At 37.5% G+C, this 16,543-nt stretch overlaps 1 protein-coding gene across 11 annotated transcripts in view; it reads right to left on the bottom strand.

The window, feature by feature from the left end:
• Positions 1–16,543, bottom strand: part of SOX6 (SRY-box transcription factor 6) — a 377,869-nt gene that overhangs the window by 20,047 nt on the left and 341,279 nt on the right. For all 11 annotated transcript variants that reach the window (XM_065635311.1, XM_065635316.1, XM_065635314.1 and 8 more), the window contains one exon: positions 14,936–15,044. In XM_065635311.1, the coding sequence (XP_065491383.1) occupies positions 14,936–15,044 (109 nt within the window). The remainder of the gene's footprint in view (positions 1–14,935; positions 15,045–16,543) is intronic.

Here is a 16,543-nt window from a genome sequence, read left to right as displayed (position 1 = left end):
AGAGAAAGGTTATGCTAGAAAACAATTCTTACTTAGAGTAATAAATTACAACCATTCCAAGAAGGCCAAGAAGCTCTGGCTGTATCTGCTGTAAGCAAGTCCATACTTGAAGGATTTGAAAAAGCAGCCAAAGAGCTGATGTTCTTTGTGCTTGATCTCTGGGGGAATATTTGCAAGTTGACCCGTAGGCCATCACAAAAGCATCTGCAAAATGAATTTCTGCAAATAACTAAAGTAATATAATCTCCATGCTCTTCTATCTATCTCAGAACTACAGAATTATTTTCAGCATATAAAGCATTACAAGAAAATATTTGTTAGCACGTGGTTCAACATGGGGAGCAAGAAAGTCTCAGTACCTTTTTAACTTAGAAATGAGGCACTAATGATATAAAAAGCACAGATGCTTAGTGAGTTCTTCCAAGTTGAAACCCATAAGAACAAGCTTTCAAACTAGTTGTTCTTAGGTATTTCACCCTGCCAAACAGATATTTAGACAGTATTGTGCCCTATATAAACAATTTCAACAGGTTTTACAAGGTATGGATTTTTTTCTCAAGTGACAATTATAGTACTGATAGAGGCAGAAATGCCTGGAATTCTAAAAAATATAGAAAACTGCAGAGAAGTAGATGTTTTGCTTCTTGCTGAAAATATTTTCAGGAAAGTCTAATAAATAATAAACCCAAAAAAATAAAAGAAATAAAAATGCACTACTAATGAAAGGTGAGAAGAATGGAGGAAGTTGGTAATTGTCTCTCTATGGCAACTAATGTTCTATCTGCTAGTTACTGTTAATGCTGCAATCACAGGAGGAGGTTTTGATTTTCAGAAGAGCTTGGTCAGAATTAAAAATTATTGCAAAAGCAATACAATTTGGCTGCCCTAATGGCTTAGTTGGCAAAGAAGTCTATACTTCAGCCTAAAGGCTGGGGCTGTCCTCAAAGTGACACTTCCAACTCACTCCCTAGATGCTTTGCATTTGCCCAACTTGTCATGACTTTCATGATTTAAAACTAAAAGATTAGAGGAGAATGATCACTTTTTGTGGATACATGGCAGGCAACTCCTCTGTGGAAGCTGGGTTCCAGACTAGACTCTATGGACAATACTGGGTCAAAGAACACCACAGAATGAATCTAAAAATGTTACAGCTTCATTGAAGTACTTTCAAACAATATTTTCGTTCCAGAAGAGACTGATTGCTCACTAATGACAGTGCAGGGGAAGAAGAACGCCTGTTCTTTAGAAAGAGAAAAGAATCTGATCATCAACAGGAAAGATAAACATTTTCATATAAATTAAATGTTAAGAAACATAGTTACGATTGTTCCGTTGTTAATTTATTTATTTATCTCTGCCTTTATCTGAGTTTCTCATCTTGTATAATGACAAGATTTTTAGGACAGGCACCATCTCTTAGCATTCTCTCTGAAATTTTGGCCACACTAAGGTTAACCCTATTGTCTTTAACAATATATGTTTTTTCCTTCCATTTTATACATCATCTACCACAATGAAACCTCAGAATGAGCCTTTACATGTTGCCAGAATGCAAACAATAATAAACATGATAGAAAGGAGCAAAAAAAGGCTGAGAAAAAAAGATGAGGAAAGACAAAAGAAGTGACAGCAAAAAGAAAGAGATTTTTATCAGTGACTCTTATTCCTTAATTACTCTTCACACTCTGGCCATTGATTCATGTTTGAAGTAATATATTTCCCTTGACTCTCTCAAGATAATGAATCTTTGGCTAGTCTAGAGAATATGCAGCATACCAACTTCCATAGACATAGATCAAGAGAGGATTTATAGAAATAAAGACAATCTTTCTAGGTTCCTAGTGTAAAAGTGACTGGTTAGTAGTAAAGCTCCTATCATCAGTTATTCCTTAAGCTGAGATGACATTTTTGGCTACTTTGGAAAAGACTGATTGCGACCTACAAAATATCTGGCCCTGTCTGTGGTAATACAACTAGCACTGCCAGCAGCTTGCATTGCAGAGACCAGAACCTAATGAACATGCAAACAGGAGTCATTCTTTTACTGCTAGAGGTGGGTTACTCATAAATGTGCAAACGCCATAAAAACAAAGAGCATGAAAAACCAGCTTGGTAGTCCCCTTTCCTGCTCTTAACCTGTGGACAGACAAATACAGCCTTTATGAAAGGTATAGCAATATTTCAAATCAAATAGAAAAACAAAAATCTGGAAAGAATAGAATGACAAAAGCTTCAGAAAGTTTAGAATACAAGATTAATCACCTATTTTGAGTTATTAAGTTCAATGACCAATTTTGGAGAAAGTTACAAGAGTTACCACTTGACTGTAATTTAAGAGATTTGTAGTAGTTTTAGTGTAACATTTATCCGTTTTGTCTCTTGCCTGCATCTTACTTCTTCATCCTCATCCACATTTATAAGACTTTTTCATTCTTTCTTAACAGCAAGAGAGGTAAAACAAATGGGTACCTCATGAGCTATTGTCATTACTGGCGCATCTTGTCATCACTAGGCAAAACTAACACGCACGTGGAAACATAACTAGCTCTGGAACGGGGATGCCTGTAGTCGCACAGTGGCACAAACGCTCTGCAGGGGAGTGTATGTTTGTCAAGCTGCTTTCATTCCAAATGCTAAACAAATATTATTCAGCTGGGATTTGAGGGCCTAACATTTCTTACAGGCTGCATGTCAGTGAATGGAAAGAGAGTAAAACTGAGAAAGACGCGAGTGATTCATGAAATACTGGAATATTTAAATGGGCTCTAAAGTATTTCATCTGCAAGGGTTCTGAAATGTGCTAAGTAAATACTAAGAGGTGGGAATATGCTGTAGCACAGGTTAGCTACATCCATGCAACGCTCAGTTATGATAAGGCTTCTATTTTTCCTGTTAAGAGACTCCATTCTCTTTAAAACATCAACAAGAAGAACAAAAAGGGAATTCCCTAAGGTCAGCTCTGAGGAAACATAAACCTCTAATTCAATAACTCCGCTACTGCACTGAAAAAGGCCTTATTATTGCAACATCCATATGGAGTCAATTGGACATTAATGACTAATCAATCCCTCCCCTTTCTATTCTACTTCTAGTGTCACAAGCCATGTTTAGATTAGCCCATTTCCTGCTTAGGATTGCTCAAGATGTCTTTTGTTCTTTCAGGGCTGGCCTGATGGAGGCAGCTTAAACAAACACACGACCCAAGTGGTGCAGGAGTTATATACTGCCATATGTGAATGAACAAAGGGGCCATACTAAAGCCTTTTGTGGTATTTGTTAATGTTTTTCATCTGAGTTTAAAAAGACCTAATGACTTTGTGGTGAGCTGATGCATGTGGCTCGTGGCTTTGCAAAATGAAGGAAATTCTAGCCAGTTATATAGCAGCATATATTTTCCGAAGTGCCTTGTTTTCAGTTTTGGTGGCAGTAAGTTTACTTTTTTCGTACATTTGGTTTACATATGCAAGCAAAATTCTTAATCTCAATTAAAACACAGCACCAGTCTTCACAGCAATCCTCACAACATGCATATATGTCTTTCCCTATTTGAAAGGCTAGAGCTAAAATTAAGTGAAATATCTTCTGTGTGAAATCAAATCAACTGTTCTCAGTTCTATTAGTGGTAGCAGTTCACTCACCAGTGTTTAAAGTCAAATTGTTAGTTGGGGTCATATTGAATACTGAAATATTTCTAAATAAGCTATTAGCACATCCATACTCCACAGCCAGCCATGCCCAAATCTACATTATTTAAATGAATTAAAACTGCTAAATGCAACTACTCTACTGATGGCTTATGCAAACAGTTTAGATTTCCTGACCACATTTTATGGCAAAATTAACCTTCATGGAAATTTGGCATGGAATACAGCTAAAAGAATACAATGGTCTTTTTACATTATATGGAATATTAACTGAATTAATTAGCACTTATGGGCCTGACTTAAGCCCTCAGTGGCCTACATATTCCCACTTGTGCTGTAACATAAGAGCACGAGAAGTTATTCTGTGAAGATCCATGAAACATCTAGATAGAAACTGGGATGAAGAAGCAGCCTCTACTATAAATTTGGGGAGGTATTTAAGTGTCGTAAGATTTTTCAATCATGTGCTACTTGCACTTTTCAAGACCCTTCACAGATAATTAATTAAATGCTAGCAACCGCATTCTGACACAGATATTACTGATAGAAAAAATGTGAAACATATTGAAGTTGAAAGTTATTCAGACTAAGTAATGACACCAGAAGTAAGGGATTGCCAGTCATCAAGTCTAACTATAATCACCATTCCCACAAACGCTATTGTTGTTTCTCTTTCATATTTCATTTCATACTCAAATGAGGAAAGTAGAGGCCCACAGAAAGGAAAACCATGGGCAAAACACCCCAGCCCAAGAGAAATATTACTAATAATTATTGATAGTTATCTGACAAGATCTATCAATACTGCAGATTGTCTTGTTTGTTTGTGTTTCAAGAAAAACTGTTGTTCTAACAGATGAGCAATTATCGTTACTATATTAATCACATTCAAGGTCAAAACAATACAAAGAGGAATATCCTAATCTATTCAACAGAAGAATGTTTCCTTAAGACTAACAGCTTTATTGCCAGTAGAGCTGTTACTCACATAACTTCAAATTTCTCCTGACGTGACAGTGTCACCTAGAAGAACATCCAGAAAACATGATACTGATTTAAAACACAGGGATCAATTCTTCAGTCAGCCCTAACAGTTTGCTTTCTTTGTTGTTGTTTTTGTTCGTTTGTTTTAATCCTGCCTGAACAAGGGCCATAGGACATGATCCATTCATATTTCAGTCAACGCTTTGTTTTGTTTTAAGACGGAGAAATGACAGACAGGAATTCATCACAGAGAGAAAAGGCAGCCTGACTTCACATTTGATGGATGTATTGTTCAAGGTGTGGCTGAACACTGTTAATGAACAACTTTGCTTTCTCCTATGTAGCAAACCAATGAATTTTAAAAGCTTAAGTACAATGTGGTTTAACAACAGGAGAGATGTTTACAAAACCACCTCCCTCAAATTCTGTGATATTAATGACATGCAGAATACTTTGCAAAAGGTTTTAATGTGTACTGGAATCCCTGCTTTGGTGGCCTATTTTCTGCATTCAATCTGCAATTGCATTTGTCACATTCTAGCACATGCAACATCATTCTTTGTATCAATATAACTAATTCCCTCCTTCCAGTATTTTCTGTTCTCACTTGTCATATATCAGTAATTTGATGGCAAGGACCTAGGGCTAGGATACGCACATGCCATTTCTTCTTGTCTTTCACATGGGGTGCTGATATTATAATAATTAGTAACATAATTAGTAAATAATGTATCATGAAGGGAGAGAAGCAAAAGCAGCATGGTTACAGGAGCTATAAGATAACAATTAATAATAAATGTTAGGAAAAACTCTCTTAAGGCTAATTTTTCAAATATCTTGCACCTGTGTATTTGGGATTTGTGAGTGAAGCAAGGAAGATGTTTACAAACAGGGTAATGGCATGTCCAAATATGTTGCCACATTAACCTGGTTTGGATTAAAAATGGGTGATCCACCATGCAATAGGAGCTTATGTGAAAATTTACAATTTTATTTTTTTTAATACGACAGTTCTTGTGAAACGATCCCTTCCAAACTGAAAACATAATCATTTAATATTTGCAAAAGCTGTGATAATGCCAGCCCTACATGCATTTTGGACCACTGATTCTGTAAAATTAAATCAAAGTACAAATTAAGAAAATATCATCCCCTTGCTACTACATTCTGCACTAGATGCTTGCTTAGACACTGGATGTATCTATGTGGAAGAAAGGCAGATGCTCTTAAACAGTTTTCTATTGCTGAGATACTGAGATTCCTGAAGGAGAAAATGGTGTGCAGTTTAAATTTAGAAAAATAGACAGTTGTACAAAGAAAAGAACTTGTTTGAGTCTGTATGAATTGCTCATGCTTAGCCAGAATATATGATGTTCTTTCCTTAATGTGTTCATATTTCTGCTCCGCTCCTTGTGCTCAAGAACATAAGGAAGAAGGGCAAGATTCCTCTCTTCTCCATGTAGTATAATGGTGGCTTTCTCAGCTGAAAATTAAATTGTGCCTGGAAATTTTATGCCATTTTAGGCAGCTTCAAGCTCCATTTGTGACATTGGAGAAATGCAAAGACATGCAGAACTAAGAATCAGGACCATGGAGTGTTTTACACCTGTGGTGGCTGTACGTGGGTGTGAAAAAATCTTTTAAACCACTGAACTACAATATTTAATTTTTTAATCACTCAATTTAAAAATAGCTAAGCAAACTGAATGATGCTCAATTCCCATGGGCAAAGATTTTCTGAGTAAAACTGCAGCCCACAGTTACTTTTTACAGCCTTGTTCTAAATTCCTGAAAATGTTTTACTATATAATGGAAATTGTGACAAGCCCTTGACCATAACTGTGCTAATAGGCACCCATAGGTAAAACTCAGGGCATTGGAACAGTGGTTGGTTGTACAACATCAGAAATTCTAACTAGAATTTTTTTAAATAAAGGTATTCTTCTATAAGAATCAATTATTATAGTATGGAAACAGCAAACAAGAAAGCCTCATATTTAGCAGTAGGAAAAAAATACCTAAGAGAGTTGAAAATCAAAAGGTAACACTGGTGAAGGACATCCACATTTATTATTCTGAAAGTGAGAAGCACATATACGTTAAATATTAGTATCTTGAGAGGAACAAGTTTCAATGCATTGGGAAGATCAGTCCGCACACCCCCAGCTCAGATTTTTCAGTACTCAAAGTGGGAGTTCCTCCTGCAAAATATTACAGGGATGCTGGCAACAAGGAGATTCATGAAGTGTTCGCCATCAGAAAAGTGATAGGATGGTTCTTAAAGACAGAACGCCGTATTCCTATCCTATTTGTAGGCATTGAGTTACTACAGGGCTGAGGCGCCGAATCTCATCCAACACAACCGAAATACTGTGCCTAAGCACTTTATCCCAGATTCCTGATCTGTTATGTGTTATTCTGAAAAATGTAAGAGTATCACTCATGTATCAGGCACAATCAAAGAGCTTCACAGGTGATAAAAATGGCAACCACAATTAATGAAGGCCATCTTTTAGCATCTGGTCTAATTAACCAAGATAAGTTATTTTATCGTTAAATAATAAGAATACACTTAAGGGATTTGTGGTTGGTTGTTTTTTTTTTTAATCACAGACCTATAACAAGAATTCAGGGGAATAAAAATTCCAGGACTTGAGCTTACTGCACTCTCTCTGGAAACAGTTCTTTGTTTTCAGACAGCTTTCACTGCTTTCTGATTTCCATCTTTCCCCTCTCAACTGCCATAGCAACTATTACAAATATTTATGTGCGACAAATACTGGCGTGGAGAGGCATTCTTTCCTCCAATATTTATGAAGCGCTGTCACAAAAGTGGGTGATGCTTTGTCATGCATGTACTACCTGCTGTTTACACCTCTGCATAGGAGGGTGTTAAACAAGTTACCTCACAGGTTTGGATTCTGTTGGCAGCCTGCCAAGACTGATCTGCCTGCAAATATATGGTTCCCTTTCACCTACCTCTTCAGCTGCTCAAAATCAACCTTTTCTTGGAGTTAAGAAGGAACCGTGTCACCCTCTTGTATAAGCAATTATTTATTACTAGGCATATATGGGAATATTGAGTAGAGATACTCTGTTAATAAAGCATTGATCTGTTTTTCTAGATTTGCAAAACCCAGTCACTTGTCATGAGGTCTGCTCTATCACTAGGGAGGAAGAAAATGAAGTTTTGACAGATGGACAAAAATTTGGAGCTGGACAAGGTGGCAGTGTCTCCTCACCCTTGGGCTCCCTTTGTACTCCTTGTTCTCATGTTTCTCCCCACACAGCCAAGAAATTACATTCTACATTGCAAAGACTCCCTGTCTTTCCCCAGTTAGTTCATTCCTCTCCTGCCTGTGATTCCACATTCACTGCTGCTGCTGCCATTGCAACCACTCATTATTCACCATGGTTTGGCAACTGGTTAAAGCCTAACACCATATTTTTTTTTCTCTGCCACTTAATTTCCTTTGCTTTTGGGCGAGCAGAATCTCACATTGTACTACAACATGCCTTGCAATGTGGCTAGCCCAAGTCAAATATGAATGTGAAGTGCTAATTTTATGAACGTAAAAAGACAGACAGCTGTTAACTGCTGCAAATATTGAGCGATTCATTGACTTTGTATGTTGGTCAGCAAATCCACCATCTGAAATGCTGCAGAACTGGGTTCTTAAGCTCACTGCTGAACATGAAAATAGGACTCAGAAGAAAAGGTCTTTGTGTTTGTTGTCCCAAATAGCAAACTGTGAGGCCAAATATTTAACTCACAAGCCCTTGATTCTAATATATTAACACAAATGAACATGGAACTAAATGTTAAGTACTAATATGGCATTTTCATCTGTTTCCATTTGCTTTATAAAAATTAATTTAGCTTCATAATGCTTCTAGTTTTTCACTTGGGACACAGAGAAGTTATTTCTCTTTTACAAAATCACACAGTAAGGCAGTGGCAAAACAATAACATTCAGATGTTTTTGCCCTGAGCCCAGGATCCAATCAAGAAAATGATATTTTAACAAATCCAGATCTTTGGCAAGAATGAAGACCAGGTCTTGATGGAATTTGAATCCCTGACTGACTGCTGAAGGAAACCACACTGCAATCTGAGCTAAGGTAAAATCAGTAATTGTCAACAGGAACTTTAGGTCTATTCTGCAGATTTCTATCTACTAAAAAGCAAAATCTTAACATACTTCCTACAAATTTCCAAAGCATTTGACCACAACCGCAAAAACAGCAGGATCCATAAACATAGAGCACATTATAAAAGCACAAGATCCATAAACATAGAGCACATTCTACAATTCAGAAGCAGCAGCGCTATCACCAAAAGTGAGCATCTGTGAAAGGAATATCTTTTTTAGAATTTGAACTTAAAAAACATATTCAGATCATCTGATATTCTCAGATAATTAAGAACTAAATATTTTAGGTTCCTCCACCTGGAATTTAAACAGAGCTCACCTATGGCTCCTGACTATATTCTACACACTCTGGTCAGTTGATGTATGTCAGTCATGTTTAAAAACAAGTTTTAGCTATAGATAGATTCAAAGCTGTCTTGGTATGTTCATGCTACTTAGCTGTATTTCAGTACTGACAACCTCAAATGTTCAAAATTATGAATTAAGAATTATGCTTCCTTTAAAATGATGAGGTTTGTAGAAAAAAAAAATCCTGTTTAGTTCTATAATTGGCTGTTGTTTATAATTTTGCATAGCAGCTACCGAACTTTTATGAGGCTCTCAATTTTTTTTTTTTTTTTTTAATTTTGCTAGCTACAAATGTATCATATATTCTAACATGACAACTCAGATTTCCAAGTAATGATAGAAGTCTGATAGCTGTGGTTTATTCATCAATGATGTCACAGTCAGTGGCTATGTTTTTGAATACAGTCTGAGCATGATTTTTAATATAGTTAACCCAGTCCTGCTGGTGGGTAAGGAAGTGACAGAGATGTTGGTTTATGTTGTAGTTAATGTAATACTCTTGTTGATCATTTTCAGGCCTCCATTCAGATAACAGTTAGGTCACTGTGAGTAACACAAGCTTTGAATACAACTTCATATGCTAAGTCATCTCTGAAAGTACACCTAGTTACCATTAAATGTCAAAAAACTTTCACACATTGGTCAGGGACAACAAGTTAAGTCTTAAAAGTCATCCTGCAGTACCCTTTCATATTTATCTTATAATTGCATACAGCTAAATTTAAAGAATTTCAAGACTTATTTTATAATTCATGATTCAAAAAAAAAAATACACATGTAGCTTCAGCTTCTGATCAATGACCCAGTACCACAAGCACTCCTAAAATTAAAAAACATGACTCTGATCCTGTCAAACTCAGATCACTGCCATATGTTATAGAAAAGATAAAAGGAGTAGAGAAAAATCATTGCTAGATTCTATTACAAAGGCATTCCATAAAACACAGAAGTCTGCTGATATTTCTTACAACAAATAACCTGAACCTTAAAGGTTGTGTCAAAGCTATGGGAACCAGGAGCACTTCCTAGACTTGGCCTATCTTGGCTGCCTGCTAGAAATGCAGGTGGGCAGGTAGGCAGGGAGTGGAACTGCATTTCCATTGTCCCCTTGTTCTAGATCAGTTAGGGGACCAGGATGGAGCCCAAACTGCACTTTGCCCCAGTTTATGGCCAGCAATGGGACTAAATTTGGAGTCCTTAGCTCAGGAATAAATGTTCCATCACTCCCCACCACCCCAGTCCCACTCCCACCCACTAAAAAAGCCCTCTACAAATAGTCAATGGATCTTCTCTAAATGTAGTAAATTTCATAATTCTGAAGTTCCAATATTCTGGTGATGGAAGTAAAACCATCTGACAGATCTAACAGCCACACACTCACTATGTCACAACTGCGCTTGGACCTCAGAGATCCGGATGTATTTCTGATGAAGAAAGATAGGGGGCAAGAGTTGACCACCAATATGTCACTTCAGTAGTTGACCACCACTTCAGAAAACTTTATTTTCTATATGACTGTGTTATTTGCATAAAGGCACACAACAAAATGCGTAAAAATTATCTAAAGATGTCAACAGGAACGTGCACTCAAATTATATCTACAAAAAACTGAAAAAAAGATTAAAAGTAACTAACAATGACAAAACAGACAGGAAGGTGTGAAACACACTAAGTCTTCGATGAACATAACTACGGCCATTAGGAACCTTTGACATTCAGTTGAGATTGTGACCTTGGCAACACACTAAAATGCAAGAAGGCTTTCTTCTTAGAGGAGGCCAAAGAAGAGCAACAAAGCTGGTCAAGGGTCTGGAGAGCAAGTCCCAGTGCTGAAATAGAAACTTATGGAAGCACAAAATAATAGCAACACATATAAAAAACTTTATGACATGGCAAACCTAGAAAGATGTGTAATAGTTTCATGACAATTAGAAATGTTAATACTCTTGAAGACGATCAGAGTCTGTAGCATGGCACAGTACGTCAGAGGCCACAATTTAACTGCTGACATTTCAGCAGCACTGTTTTCAATGGACTGCTTACTCTAAATGATGCCTCGCTAGAAGTGTAATCTCTTAGCTACATTGCCAAAGATAAGGGGAAAAACTGGGGTGATATTTTGAATGTCTTTCTTTATATCCAGCTAATATCTAAATTCACCTTGTCTACAACTACAAGCACAAATAAGCAGCTCAGTTTTGAACTCCTGCCAACATTTTTTTACATATCAGCAGAGGTATTTGTCCAGCACCTCTTTTCCAGAGACATCTCTTGGCTGCTAAACAAAGTCTGGAAATCTGAATCCATTCACGAACTCAGATTTCCCATGTGGCAACACACCGTGCCTCAAACTGCCCCACTAGCTCTAGAAAGACATGTACGCTGTCCTTAAACTGGCACACATCACTGTAGCTTGAGTTACATATGTCAAAGCTTCATTCTGCACTACCCAGTAACAGGAGGGGCTGTCAGTACCATGAGGTGTATCAAGATACTAAATTAAGGACACTAGAAAGTATGAATTGAAGGAAATGAGCCAAACCAAGAAAGGCATCAGGGACTTGATGTCATTTGAACCAGTAACTGTGTATCTGTAAGTATTCTGTTGCAACTTTTCATCCCAACCCAGGAAAAAATATCCCTCAACATGTTGAAATATGAGAAGTTGCTGCAGGATGGAAATTCCTTTACAAAGCAGTATATAAATAACTGATTAGTCAACAAGTACTTCTGAAAGTCCATGTATCTCCTAAGTCCTTTTTTTTCTAGATTGCAAAACACCTGCCTGAAAGTTATTTTTTACCTATGTTCTGTTCATTATTTTTCTGTTTAAAGACAATACAACAGTGGCCAATCACATCTAATAAAGGATGAATAAATGAAGCTCATATATAATAGCTCCCTAAAAATGAAAATCTGGGAATAATTTGTCTTATAAGGAACTATATAAAAAAATAAATACATATACAGGAAAAATCTGAAATGTCTCATTAAGGTGCTAGCCTCCTTCAGAATATTATTTGTAATAAATGGCTTATGAGCTTCAGTCATCATCTTATCTTACTGTTATGGAGACCTAAAATCTTGACTATGTTAAAATACTTAAAAAAAAAAAAAAAAGAAAAAACAAGTCAGCATGTGTTCCTGAAGCACGTGTCAGTTCCATGTGATAAGCTAATAATAATATTAAGTCAATAAGTATGAATACTTTCCTGAATTAAATTTGAAAGTTAACCATCCCTCACTACAGGAACATCTTGGAACTGAACTTGCAGCTTCTCCATTGTATAGAAGTCCTTGCCTAAAATACTTTTAAATTCAGCTTTTTTGGTTTGTCTATAGACTGATTAAAGATAATGTAGCCTGGTTGGCAAGCAAGGAGAAGCAGGGCTCTAAGAAGTTTTATTACAGGCATATCATATACTACCTGTTCAGTAAAGATAACATTTACATGTGCTGTTGTTGTCAGACTTCAAAATGTAGGGACAATTTGTGAGACCCTACCTGGACCATTTATTTCTAGGTCACAGAGAGAGAGAACAGAATATGTGATCATAGGAATATTTATCTACACAGAAAATATTAATGCCTTTTTATCAGAAAATTTGTCACAATATTTCAAGAATCATTTGAAAATAAGCCTGCTTGTCAACAATCGCAAGTTTATTATGTCCTAGTCTTCTGATACAAGAAAAAAAAAGCTAATTTTGAAGCTGTCATATATTTGGAAATTAATGGAAAAATTTAGAGAAATTTTAACCTTTTCTCAAGAACAATGGTATAACTACAACTTGTCAGTTAAAAAAGAGTAAAATGATTCTCAAACAGAAGTAGATTGAAGGGGCAAAATGTTGCATAATGTTCTATCTGAATAGTACATTAATCTTACTATAGTGACTGGTGGGGTTCCTGTCTATCTACATGTTCTCTTCTAATGTATCATAGGGTAGAGAGGATACCAGTGGCATCAATTTCCAGAGCATGCGTGGTACCCCTGCTAGAGACTAATCTCCGTCTTGACAAAAACTGATTTCCACCTGTGGCTTGACACTGTATGCCTGATATATAGAACTCTCATTGAAATGAGTGTAAATGCACTGACAGTTTATATCATAAAAAAGACATTTTCATATATGTGGAATATTTTTCCATTATCATTTGACAGCTGCCTGTCAATAAAATGGTGCTTGCTATATCTTGAAGAGTTTATGAGTGCACTGATGGGTAGTCTTCTTAAAGAGCTCTAACTTTCTTCAAAGCTGCCAAATCCTTAAAAACTGGTGAATACATATATATATATTGCCTTGCTGAGATAAATATCTTAATGTTCTCTATACTTTTATTAATGATGGTATCACAGGCTGGGTAGGCAAGGGAAGAGAAGTGGATGTTGTCTACCTTGATTTCAGCAAGACTTTTGACACCATCTCTCACAACCTCCTCATAGGCAAGCTCAGGAAGTGCGGGCCGGACGAATGCACGGTGAGATGGATCATGAACTGGCTGGATGGCAGAGCTGAGAGGGTTGTGATCAATGGTGCAAATTCTGGTTGGAGGCCTGTAGTTAGTAGGGTTCCCCAGCAGTTAGTGTTAGGTCCAGTCCTGTTCAACCTGTTCATCAATGACCTGGATGAAGAGACTGAGTGCACCCTCAGCAAGTTTGCTGATGATACCAAACTGGGGAGGAAGGGCTGACACACCAGAAGGCTGTGCTGCCATTCAGCGAGAACTGGACAGGCTGGAGGGCTGGGCAGGGAAGAACCAAATGAAGTTCAACAAGGGCAAGCGTAGGGTCCTTCACCTGGGGAGGAATAACCCCAGGCACCAGTACAGGTTAGGGGCAGACCTGCTGGAAAGCAGCACTGCAGAGAAGGACTTGGGAGTTCTGGTCAACAATAGGTTGACCATGAGTCAACAATGTGCCCTTGTGGCCAAGAAGGCTGACAGTACCTGGGGTGCATTAAGAAGAGTGTGACCAGCAGGTCGAGGGAGGTTCTCCTTCCACTCTACGCTGCCCTGGTGAGGCTGCATCTGGAGTACTGCGTCCAGTTCTGGGCTCCCAGTTTAGGAAGGACAAGGAATTACTGGAGGCAGTCCAGCGGCAGGCTACAAAGATAATTAGGGGTCTGGAGCACCTTTCTTATGAGGAGAGACTGAGAGAGCTGGGTCTATTCAGCCTGGAGAAGAAAAGGCTGAGAGGGGATCTCATCAATGCTTATAAATATCTCAAGGGTTGGTCTCAAGAGGATGGGATCAGACTCTTTTCAGTGGTGCCCTATGATAGGATGAGGGGCTACAGGCACAGACTGAAACACAGGACCATCTGAATATGAGAAAAAACTTCTTCACCTTGAGGGTGCCAGAGTAGTGGAACAGGCTGCCCAGAATGGTTGTGGAGTCTCCTTCTCTGGACACATTCAAGACCTGCTTGGACACATTCCTGTGTGATCTGCTCTAAGTGAACCTGCTTTAGCAGGTGGGTTGGACTAGATGATCTCCAGAGGTCCCTTCCAACCCTAACCATTCTGTGATTCTGTAATAGCATAAAATATAAACACTTAATTGACAGCTGCTTGGGAAAAAAAAAACAGTTATGCTGCAGAAAGGCTTAGAGGGCTATACTGTCTTTTTCATATATCTACTCCTGGCTATAGACTTACTACATTCTCACAAAAAGACACAGAAATAATTCAGCTGTTACCCTGGGATGTAGGCTAGACAGTACTTATGGCTCTGGAAGCATTTCAGCCACACCATTAGTGATGCAGTGTTCAATAATCCATAGTCAAAATTGCAACTCACCTTCTGCATCTTCCGGCCTTGTAAGATCAATGACACCAGGGCCCAGTTTCCCATCTTCATTGGGTTTCCCTGTCAACTGTGGGCCTAAATTTTCAAACCTTGTTCTTTCCTGGAAAAGAAAATAAGTAGTCTTAATGCTCCATATAGGTTAGTTCTCATTATATGCCTGTGCATATGTGTATGCACAGATACATGCTTTATTTTTTAAATCTGAAGAAATAATGAGTGCATGTAATTAGAATTTTAACTCAGGGACAAGTTTTTACAGATTCTGAATGTTTGCATTTATGTAAATCAGTTTTAAATGTGAAACAGATACAGAAACTTTGAGATATTTTGATCTGCACTGCCATAATGCATAAATGATTGTACATGCAAATACAAAACACTCTTGGCAGCAAACAATGCTGATCGATGCTGCTCACTTTGCCTTTCCACTTATTTTCTAATTTAAACTGGAAAACACAATCAACATTTGGGAGACATGAAAATTCAAAAGTTGAAATAAGAGTTTGTATTAAAATATACTGCTAATTTAATGGAAGAAGCAGGTTTTCCCCACTATGAGATTCAAGTTTGCATTCATACCTCTGAGAAAACACAAGTCTGAATTTTACGCAAGAGGTTGTCACAGACAAGTATTTGAAAGAAGGAATAGTATATGACAGAACCAATATTATTATTTTGTCTAGGAATTTAAATTGTACCTCAGTGGAAAGAGAACCCAAGGAGACTAAGAAGAGGGAAGAAAAAAAAAAAAAAGAAAAAGAATGCACACTCCTAGAAAAACAGAAAGCTTTTGAAAGCTGGAGACATCCATAGGAAACCTGGAACTGGAAAGTGGAAACTGAAAGGTATTTTATGTGTTAACCCAGTTCTTCAATCAACTACTGGACAAGGCCACTATAAATGACAGTGTAATACGGTCTCACAATAGTAGTCTCTGTAGAACTGTGTATCAGTAGCAAAGCGTTCAATGGTTATCATTAATTTAGCGTTCTCATTTGAAGGAACATACCATGTTTTCCCTCTTGTCTTGTTGTTACCTCCTCAGACTAAACTTGGCATTATGTTGTACTTGTGAATGAATGAAACCTTGTTGTTCATTACTATGAAACAATATTAAATGTCATGTCAGCTTGAATTTACAGACATGAAATACCGGCTTTCAGCTCGACAAACAGTTTCTCCATGTTATACTTAATGTATTATGCAGAAGTAGAGTGCTGATTGCTGTTCAGTCTATTGTTCAATGACCTAGTTCTGTGCTGTGCATAGTAGACATAAGAAGAAAACATTAGGAGCTTCTCTCCTGCAAGATGGTTGGAAACCTGGAAATGTTCTTGAGGTCAAAACATACTTGAAGGTCTTGACTCCTCATCTGCTCCACTTCCAAAAACTCACGCTTTCTAATGGGATTACTTTTCTATTATCATTATCCTTCAGTAATAAAACCCCACTAGGCCAACAGCTGAGGAATTCTTTTGATTCCTCATTCTTTTGATTCCTTCAGCCATGGATTTTTAAAATTATTTTCTGTTTAATCTGCAGAAGACGAGAAAGCACAACCTGACACTGGATTTGCTACAACACGCAGATGAGGCATTT

The sequence above is a fragment of the Caloenas nicobarica genome, chromosome 5 (genome assembly GCF_036013445.1).
Source record: "Caloenas nicobarica isolate bCalNic1 chromosome 5, bCalNic1.hap1, whole genome shotgun sequence".
Classification (NCBI taxonomy): domain Eukaryota; kingdom Metazoa; phylum Chordata; class Aves; order Columbiformes; family Columbidae; genus Caloenas; species Caloenas nicobarica.
Note: the sequence above shows the minus strand (reverse complement) of the source record. Positions and strands in the feature narration are given on the sequence as shown.